Source organism: Babylonia areolata, chromosome 21 (genome assembly GCF_041734735.1).
Source record: "Babylonia areolata isolate BAREFJ2019XMU chromosome 21, ASM4173473v1, whole genome shotgun sequence".
Taxonomy (NCBI): Eukaryota; Metazoa; Mollusca; class Gastropoda; order Neogastropoda; family Buccinidae; genus Babylonia; species Babylonia areolata.
The window spans coordinates 36031273-36042398 of record NC_134896.1 but is presented as its reverse complement, the minus strand read 5'-3'; the positions used below and the strand labels follow the sequence as shown (position 1 = coordinate 36042398).

At 37.5% G+C, this 11126-nt stretch overlaps 1 protein-coding gene across 1 annotated transcript; it reads right to left on the bottom strand.

Moving 5' to 3' along the window:
- LOC143295881 (N-alpha-acetyltransferase 30-like) lies at positions 1-10737 on the bottom strand. The gene is made up of 4 exons (XM_076607545.1): positions 9870-10737; positions 7464-7587; positions 6092-6147; positions 1-3242 (listed from the first exon to the last, which is right to left on the bottom strand). Exons 1-4 carry the CDS (start codon positions 10416-10418, stop codon positions 3105-3107), a joined length of 867 nt encoding a protein of 288 aa, XP_076463660.1. The 5' UTR covers positions 10419-10737; the 3' UTR covers positions 1-3104.
- Positions 10738-11126: the final 389 nt, after the last annotated feature.

The following is an 11126-nucleotide window of genomic DNA, read 5'->3' as shown; positions in this document are numbered from 1 at the left end:
GGGGAAAAAAAAAATGAAGTACAAAAATTCACACACAACTTTTTTTTTGTTTTGAGTGACTGGGAAACAAACAATGAGCACACCCTGCATCAACCTCTCTCAATGTAATTCGTGCCGTACACTGGCTAGTCAGTTCATCATCTGCCATTCTCTCACAAACTGATTTTATGGGTTTAATTTCATTTTAAACCATGAGAGAAAATGGTAATGCAACACTTTGGCAATGGGCTCCCCTACCCCCTTTCCACATTCCTCAGCCCCAATTTCACAAACGGGAAATATGTATTGGCAAGAAACTAATGTCACAATACTCATTACATTACAGGAAACTAAGTATTCCTTAATTTCTTGAAACACGTAGCTTTTTGCGGGTGTGTGTGTGCTGAATGTTTAGCAAGTTTTCTTCTTGAAATTATTGTTATCATATAAATAGTTTCTGAATTTGCCCATTCTAGCATTTATTAAATTATATATTTTTCAGTAAAGTGATAAGACTCATAGAGTGAACAAGTCATCAATGACTGGTGTATTTTTGTTGTTTTTTTTGTTTTGTTTTTTAGAGTGTGATACACATATGAACAATTAAGACAAAAGTTTAACTTGAATTAATTATCACCTTGGCATAAGTGATGAGTATGTAAAGTCAGTAATGGATGAAACATTTCATGGTAAGAATGGCAGGGCCTTCTTGGTTAAGCAACCTACTTCATTAAGATTCAATATGTTCAGCATATAATTTTATGGCAAGCCTGGAGCAGCAGAACAAGACCGAAAATATATAAAACGTTTGCCACAAAACAAACCCCAGAAAACTATGCCATTCTCATCCATACTCATCTGACTGCGAAATCTGATATTCCAGCCATAATTTTGTTTCCCTCACGAGTTCTTTGAAACAGATTCTGCTAATTTCACATATAATTTCCTTCGTCTATCTTAATGGTCATTTTCAGTCATTTCAGAAATCTGTTACTGATACATGGCATGAAATCATGAAATAAAACCATGTTTAAGGCTTTTGCACATTATAGTTAAGTTGAAAAACACCAACGCGTGGTTATCGATAGTTATCTTTATATAAGGTTTATGAGTGAAGTTGCAGAGCCATCAAAATGAACACATCCCAGGACTAAAATATAGCTGTGATGAGGTCTAAATTCACTGAAATGTGTGTGTGTGTGTGTGTGCATGTGTGTGTGTGTGCGCACATACACAGCAAGGGAGAGAGAGAGAGAAACCAAGAAGAAAAATAAAAGAAAGAAATTATCCCCTGAAAACGATTTTGACAATTGTCATTCAAATGACCCTAAAACAACCGATAGTGCGCTTGCTGCAACAGTGCAAGAAAACTGCACTAAAAATGACCGCGTTTAGAATCTTTCTCTCTCACATATTTCTGCACTATGTTTATCAAACTTTAGGCACCTGCACTACACAATAAAAAAAACCCAACTTATCATCTTGTGTCACAAAAACAACAACACAAAACCATAATCACACCAAAAAAATACCCAACCATAATCTATTATCATATTGAGCCACTATTTAGGTTCCGAACACTCTACACCCCTGAATAGTCAAATAACATGTTATGACCGTATGTTAACATTGCTTATGCTGTTAACAGTAAAATTCACAAAATTTCTAACTTCAAGCACATTATCCCAATAGTATCCCAAGCACATTATCCCAGTAATATTTGCACACGACAGGAATCAGACCCCGTAGTCTGCACCAATGCGTCACAGTATAGTATGTAAAATGAAAAGTATAATTCACAAAATTTTTAACTTCACAAGCAAGTCTATCAAAAAAAAACCCCAAAACAAACAACAGCAACAAAAAAAAAAAACACCCTAAAAGTTTTTGAAAATCTACTTCACACACTTTTTCCCTCCCTCTTTTTTTTTTCCTCTTAATATTTACTTTCCATCTTGTATACTTAACAATATAATTGGAAAAGGAGAAGAAAAACAAAGATATTACATAAAAAAAAATCCCTTTACATTCTTTATTAAAACCCTGCAGGCAGTACTTCATGTCACAAAGAAGCAGGTTTACAAGGAAAAAAAAACACAAAAAAAACAACAAACAGATTTATTGCAATGCACTGTTAGGTTGTATCCCCTCTAATTTCTTGAGCCAAATATGGTAACAGTCAATCAATTACATCTGACAATGAACAAACAAATATGCAAACAAAGGGCCGCTGTAAAATGACGGGAGGGGAAAAAAAATCATAGAAAGGATGGGTTTTTTGAAAAATAACAACAAAGCGTTTTCTTTCTCTTATTTATTTATTTTGGGGTGGGGTAGAGAGAGAGAGAGAGAGAGAGAGAGATTTCCTTCAAAGACTGGAATTCATATTAGATCTGTTAGCATCTCCCCTCCCTCTTATGTCATCAATGTCACCATAATAGAACACCAGAGCTTTCCTTTTTTTTTTTTTTTTTTTTTGTATTTCATTTCAAATTTGAACTTGAATGCCCTATTCCAAATAAACAAAGAAAACACAGTAGTAAAATCTCCCAAAGCCTAAGAGCTGCAGTTCAAAGCGTTGAGGAAAAAGTTCATTCAGCAAGCTACGCATGTCAAAAAAAACCCACCAAAACATTCCTTTTCAGACCGTCCTCAAGTGACTGGTGTTCAGGGGCCTGGGGGGCAGTAACAGCTTCTAGTCATCCTTTAATAAAATACAACCGCTTTATTTTCACTCTGGTATTTTACTGGATGGCCTCACTACAGGAGAGAGAGAGAGAGAGAGAGGAAGCAGGCAGTGCTGCCGAGCCAGGTTATGGTGTGTGTGTAGGTGTAGGTGGAAGGTGTGTGTGTCTGTAGTGTATGTGTGTGTGTGTGTGCGCATGTGTGTGTGTGTGTGTGTAAGTAATGTGTGCAGTGCGCATGTGTGTGTGGGGTGAGGGGGGTGATTGTAGTGTGTGTGTGTGTGTGTGTGGCACATGAGCGTGCGTGTAGTGTATGTGTGTGTTTGAGTATACGTGAATAGTGTGTGTGTGTGTGTGTGTGCGCGCGTGTGTGCGAGCATACCTGTGTGTGTGTGTCTGTGTGTGTGTGTGCAGGCGTGTCCTTTCAGAGGGTCTGCACTCCTATCTCAGCCACAGCTTCAAGCGAAGGGCATCCACACCGTTCAGGTAGTAGCGGAACAGGCGCTTGTCTCTGATGAACCCCAGATTTTCGTACAAGCGTAGAGCCGCCTTGTTGGTGATTTCTGTCTCAAGCACAACCTGAAACAAAAGAAAGTTTTCTCATTTCACCCGGACGATGAGGTAAATAGGGTCATACATGTATGCTAAAGCCCGTATATCTATACTAGTGTGTGTGTGAGGTGTAGCCAATAAATGCAGACAGAAAGAAAGAAATACAAGGGCCTAAAACAATGCATAAACAAAAACTAAAACAAAAACACACAAAAAAAATGATGTACAACTACAACCAGGAACCTCAAAATCTGAAAAAAAAAAAAAAAAAAAGAAAAAAAAAAAAAAAAGAAAAAAGAAAAAAAGAAAAAAAAAAAAAAAAACAGAAAAGAAAATTCAGCATTATTAACGCTCACCACTGGGACTGTCAATTCCACTGATATCCTCACTAGAAGATTTTAAAAAATGAACAATAATACAATCACATAATCGTAAATATACAGTACATTAAACATCCCCCCCCCCCCCCCCCCCAAAAAAAAAGACTAACAGCTGAAACTTGCTGACTGCTGCTAGCCAATACAACTCAATAAAAGCACTCCAACATAAAGTTAAGAGGCAGAGATAAGAACTGCTTTAAGTTCCAAAGGTGATGGGACTATAATTATGCAAAAGAAGAAAAAGGAAGAAATGACACACACACACACAAAAACAACAACAACAACAAAAAAGAAACAACAACAAAAAGCAAGAGGAGGAGGGAGATGGGGCAGAAACAGAAAGAACAATGTGAAACATACAATTATTTCAAACACAGATTTCCATGATGGTGGGATTATTTATTATCTATAACTGAAAAACTAAAAGCCCCCAGCATCCCCAAGGGGAAAGCAAACGAAAGTGCAGTTGACCAGAGGGGTGGGATTTGTGAGTGAATCTGAAATTCAAGCAGAAATAGTCAGGAAAAAAAGATGAAAGAAAAAATCCCTGAAGTAGCCAAATCTATGGTTAAAAATATCAGCAACAACAAAAGAAACCCAGAAGTACCAGTGGCAACCAACAACTAAGTAAACATGAAGCTGAAATTGTCAACATTGAATGAGAGAATAATATGCTTCAGATCAAACAGTCACACTTGTAGAAATCATAAACTAAAACTTAACTATTCTATCTGAGTTCAAGCCAGCAAATCATATGCAGGGTTTAGGTTTGGAGTCAGTTATGCAGTCACTGACGCACAAAGATTTAAATGACTGAACAATATGAAACCAGTTGGTCACTTGACTTACTGATTGTTCAGCAAGCCAATCACTGCAACTGCAGTTTCAAACACCAAAAAAACATGGCAACTGTTGACCCTTTGCTATTTGACACCGAGCAGACCAATGTTGCAAACAACCAACCTCAAAACTTGCAGAAAAAAGCAGTGATGACCCTTAAGCCACTGTCGCTTGCATGTTGTGAACAGCAGTGGAACACAGTGCCAGTATATATGTATGTGCGTGCGTGCGTGTGTGTGTGTGTGAGTGTGTGTGTGAGTGTGTGAGAGAGTATTTGTCTGTGTGCGTGCGAGCATGCATAAGAGTGTATGTGTGTGACAACGAGAAAGATAAAATAGGGAGCCTATGTTCAGCACAGAGCATGTGCATAAACCCTTTTAGAGTGCCCCTAAACACAGAGGTACAAACTCAAGTCGCACACACACATATACACACCCAACTTAATGCCACTTAACACATGAGATCGCTAAACCAAAAAGTGGCAAATCTCAGCAAATCTAACACGTAACTAAACTTGGAAAACCATCCTTGCTGGCTTACACATCACAGGAAACATGCAGGCTCACATAATACTTATTATCAACCATGAACTGATCAAGACTGATTTCCCCATAACACTTATTGCCCACTCTGTATTATCACCAGATATGTTTCCAGAGATCTACCTGAAAATTATTTGAAACTCAGAGCAGGCTGCGCAACACATATCCTGTGATGGGTGAGTGTTTCTTTGTGGGCTTGCAGAAAAAACGGGATTTTAGAAATGGGTGTGTGTGTAAGCATGTGTGTGTGTGTGTGTGTGTGTGTGTGTGTGTGTGTGTGTGTGTGTGATGTATTAACTGTTTCAGGGTTATTTTCCCTGATCCAAAACAGTGCATGTGCCTACTTTGCAGCACTTAACAACACAACAACAGCAGCAATAAGAACAACAAATACACACACATACAAACTGTTTCGTATGCATGTATATAAAGAAGGGTACTACAGGCAATGTCGATATGAAAATGCACATTGTGTGTGCATGGGAAGGGGCATGGAGGATTGCCAATGAGGCAGGAAGAAAGGAATATTTGTCCTGACCCATTCATTTTGAAAATAACCCACTGATTTTGTTATGAAGATGACCCACACGACCCACCGTATGCCAAACCAAACCTAAACACTGTATGTACATGTATGCATTCAAGTGTATTTGAACTTCATGATTGACTGATCTGCAGAAGTTCTGGTCAACAAGAGTCAAAATCCATAAAAAAATAAGTTTTGAACCCATATGCTCACCATCAGAAAATGAGATTTTGTTGAAACGGAAGTAATGTGCAATTGTTTCATCCCAAATCCTGTCAACGCTGTTCAACACTGTGTGCAAGCAAATGTTAGGATAAAATCTGTCAATATCTTAACCTTTTCCAAATTTTATCATGGCTCACCAACCTGAAAATTGTATAACAAAAGCTCTGAATCAGTGAATGCTTGTCAAACACACCACACAGCTACAAAAAACGAAACTAGGGAGAGGGAGAGGGGAGGACATGCATGGGCAAGGACCAACATGCACACATTGGTACAAAGTAACAATTATTTTTATAATCTGCAAAATCCTGCTCTAAACACTAAAGAACACTTAAGTTACTTAAAAGACAAGCAATACTTTACCTCATCACAGTCATCTTGTATCATGGCGTGGATGGCTTTTGTCACCAGTGTGGAACCTAGTAACAATGAGAGCAGAAAAAAAAACCCATCAAATACTTCCTTATTAAGAAACATTGAAATCAATATCACCAACAGAACTGAAAAGTTCCAGACAACATTCCATGCAAACAAAGTACAGGATTAAAAATATAGCTGGCTATCAATGGATGAACTGATCCAAACAACACTCATTACGGTAGCAGTACAATTACCGACGCTGATGCCACTTCTAATGTAATGTGCACATTTCTATGATATTTATAACTATATTTCATGCATTATCATGTTTTTGTGATGAACTCCAAACACTAGTATCTAATCTTTCTCAAGAGAACCAATATGTTATTACCCAACTATGTCTTTCAATTAAAAAAAAAACCACATAAGTACTGGTCAGAGAACTACTGTTCATCTTTAAACATTACATGACAGTCAGAACCATTATTCCGCTACCTCCCACCTCCTCCCTCCCCTTCTACAAAAAAAAAACAACAACTTTAAATTCCATGTTAACTGAATGACAAGGGAAGCCTAAATATAAAAATAATCAAACTTAACTGGAAGACCTTTCAATTTATAATCAAATATTTTAACACAGCCCTGTCCTTTAGCTCTTTCAGTTTTACTTCAAGTACACACATTACAGAGCACAACAGAGTGCAATCAATGACCAGTACATAAAGAGAACTGTTAACTGAATTTCAGGCCAGCTAAACAGGACTCTCAAAATCGTTTCCAGTCAGCACAGCTGCAAGGTAAAATATTCTATTCCAAGTTCAAACAACTGAAACAATAAACTTATAACTGGCAAAGCCTGCTTTGCAGAGAAATACAATCTGCATATTAATCAGTACTAATTCCAGCAACTTAAAATATTCAAAATGTACTGATGCATCTTAATTCACATGAAATGAACATAAGCGTCTGAATACACCTTTCCTTATGACGATTAAAAAACAACATACATACATTACATATATTTCAAATAATTTTAAGGAAACATTTTGGTCCTAGTTAAGTTCTCAAAAGGACAGGGGTACTAAAATCAACCTTGAGTGAAAGTTCAACACGAAGGGGAAACTGGAATTGAATAATTAATCAAAATCATGTCTGAACCACATAGTATTTATTTAAGTTTTGTAGAGTCTTTGTAAAGGTACAGAGCAATACAAATGCAAAGACACCAAACTCCAGTGCACCCCTCTGTGTGGCAAGTTGCAAATATTACTTATGAATATCCACAACCCCTCCCCATCAAAACAAGCAAAAAACTAAATACGGTATCATACAGAGGTGATACAGTACATATGCATGGATCTGTTAAATAAATTACCAATCTTCTTCCGTCTGTAGTGTTCATCCACAGCCAACATAGCGATGTACCCTCTGCGAACCATCTTTTTGTGCATGTCCAGCTTGCACACAATCGCTCCTACACACTGTGTACCGTCCATGGCCTGTGAGAGACACATTTTTCCGATCACAACACATACTGATTCAGAGTTAATATTTACAGATTAGAAGAACTTTCTGACTTTAGTACACTGCAAATTAGACTGTCTCAGACTCGTCCAAAGAAAACTTGTTAAAACCACACAAGAATGATCAACATGGCTCACTCAAGTACAATCATCAATATGAACAGTATATTTTACTTTTAGAACAAACCTGACACCCCAGTTAACACAAAGCATGTTGCATGGTAATGGCAATTAATTACTCATTATTGTGCATACAAAAAGATAGTAAAACTAAGTTCCTTGTTACATCTTTCCATTGAGTCTCTATGTACTGTTTACCCTGAACACAAGAAAAAACAAATAATTCTTGTGATTGTGTCAACTTTATACTTAACCATATAATACTTCTTATAATGGCTGCCCGTTCTGATGTGTATGCATGCACACCAGTCGTAATAGCAGTGGCATAGCACACACCACATACACACTAACACAGTCATACCTATGCACACAAGTATACTATATACAAACACTGAGCATTCACACACAAACACATAAATAAAAAGTTAAAGTCACCTCTGCTTATTTAAATAGTAATACATAGCCTGTATGGGATGTGAATGAAAAACTGTGACCTCACCCTCAAGTCTCATCTTCTTCGTATTCCTATTTCCTGACCAACACTGCAATTGTCTGATTTTGAATGTCTAAAACTGGCATAACATTAATTGTATCATGCCATCTTCAAAGAAACTGGTTGCATCTTTTTTCTTCTCCTTTTTGTTCCTATCCTGTTCAACCCTCATTAACGGTTGATGTATCAAACAACAAAAATCTTACTCATACTGTGCGACCCTCTCTATATTTTGATAATGATTCCAATTTTTCCACCACCTCTATGTCTATCTATGTCTGTGGAAACTGTCAAGTTCATTATTTATCAAGATTTGTGCATTAAGAATTGGCAGATTCATAGAGATTGTTGTTACCTTGTTACCTGTGTTGTTACCATGTTACCTGTATTACTGTTACAGTGTCAGACAACTGAAGGACAAAGTTAAAACCAAGCCTTCACCCATGTGGACACCCATTAAGTCTCTCACTGTGATTCTGGCTCCATGGTAAGGCAAACAACTGTCATCCTCAGGCTGTGTCTTACTCTTTGTCTTATGTAACTCATATCACTTAATGTTAATGTTTGAGAACAGGCAATGACACCATTTGAGTGAATCAGAACAACTCTTGGCATAGTCTCCTTTGATGGGTGTCTTCACTGCTAATACTAGTCCCAGAAGTGGTGGCCTCCTGGTGTTGCAAAAAGCATACATACATACATGATAAACAATACAATTGAAGACACCGAGACTGACAGTACACACTGCTGTCAAGGGCATTAAAGGTGGGGGTAGGGGTGGGGGTGGGGGAAGGGGAGGTAAAACAGGTATACCCACTTGTCAAATGCAAAAACTACAAATGTTTGTAACATTCTTTTTAAATCTAAAAACAATTACTGAATCAGTTGATTTCAATACTAATGGCTGATCTAGTCATTATCATACTATCATAGCAACTTTTTCTTTTATCTTTTTTAATGTCACTACATAATGATTCTGGTTGGTAAAATAACATAAACCCACACATTTGATGTACATTATTTTTTCAGAGAGAGAGAGAGAAAATAAGACTGAATCAAAACATATAAAGACATAATTTTCATGAGGCAGTATTTTTCAAAAGTAAACAAAAACTAAACTTAATGTGTTGTCATTAAAACTGATCTCCCACTAACCCCCCAAATTTAGGTTGCATGACCTGGCAGATTTTATCAAGGGAATGATTAGAATGACTAAGACAGTAAGAGACAAAAGGGTCAGTCACCTTAAAAAGTTTATCTTTCAAAATTTTTATTCAGACAGTGTGACCTCATGCAAGTTGCAGAATAAATAAAAATATTCAAACTCGAAGACCTCTGATTAACTAGCGCATTTGCCGACTCCTTTCACATAAGTATGAGAATGTTTTTCTCCTTATATTCAATCAAATTCATGTATTGTACTATAGCAAATGGAAAGTTTTTCTCTTTATATTCAATGAAATTCATGTATAGTACTATAGCAACTATAGCAAATGGATGTACTGATTTGCTCTGTTTAGTGCATTTCTTGTTACAGTGCAGAATACTATGTGGGTGTGAGTGCAACCCAGTTTATTTTATGCCATCTTTATGAACAACTGGAACTGAAAATGTAAAGTATTGCATATGGTGATTAAAGACTTACCAGTAGACACAACTTGGGCCAGTTGTGTATAAAATATCTGTAAGTGTAAATGGAATATGGTTCTGACAAGTCTTTTGTAATGAGTCTAATGATATCAGGCATCTGCTTTTCTGATTCGTACACAACATATTTGATGTCATCCAGATCTGAATCTGATGGCTGAAAAGACCCGGCAGGAAGATCTTTTTCATTGCCGTCGTCTTTTGATAGCCCTTCTGGGTCCTCAAGAGTCTGATGCGTCATTTCACTGTTTTCTGATTCCAGCGTCAGTTGGGTCAATGCTGAAACACATTCGCAGTCTTGACAACTGCTTCCGTGACCAGAGTCTGCACTCTCACCGTTCTCTGCTTCATCCGCAGGTTTTAGAAGGTTAGTCACTAGACCATTTTGATGTTTTGTGTGTTTGACCGAACCACTATGATTCGAGACCACATCTGACACCGACTTTTCACAATGTTCGTCTTTGGACGTAGACTGGCAGGCATCACCTTGATCTTGACATGCATGGCCCGGAGGAGCAAAATTCTGACCGCTATCACAATCAGCCATTCTAAACGGTTGTTCGTGTGTTAGATGTACAAGGATTTACACTGATCAAATAAATTTTCACTGAACATTTACTGAATTAACTGTGAATCGTGGCCAGCGATGTCATATGCCTTCGGTGTTCCATGTTGTCACTGGGCACTGCGCATTAATACTTTACTAGAGATCACAAACTTCCTGTTGAAGCTGTTGAGGAAAAGGGCTTAATCGTCAGCTCAGCCTGGAAGTCCAAAGTATTTCAACAGGTGGACTATCAAAATTTATGTAAGATGTTTCTTATGAGCGTGATTTAAGACGCAGGTATTTAGGGACTTTAGTTGAAGAGAAGAAACTTCTGATTCCTGTTGTTATTTGGTCACTTCCGGTTCAATCCTACCGGAAACGATCTGTGTACTCGAAAACGAAAGCAGAGCACACGGTATAAATTTTGGTGTCAATGGTCAGTGGTTGTTTCATGAGAATTATTATCATTGCTGCATATAGTCCTGTCAGATGTTTTGCTTGTTTTATCTCAGCTTTCCATCAGTGACTTGGAAAGATTGAAATAAAGATATTCAAGCAATGGAATAAGGACACAGTTACAAGAAATGCAATTATAAGAAAATGCCAATTGATACACGTACATCGGGACATTCTTCTTCATCTTCGTTCATGGGCTGCAGCTCCCACGTATCACTCATATGTACACGAGTTGGCTTTTACGTGCATGAC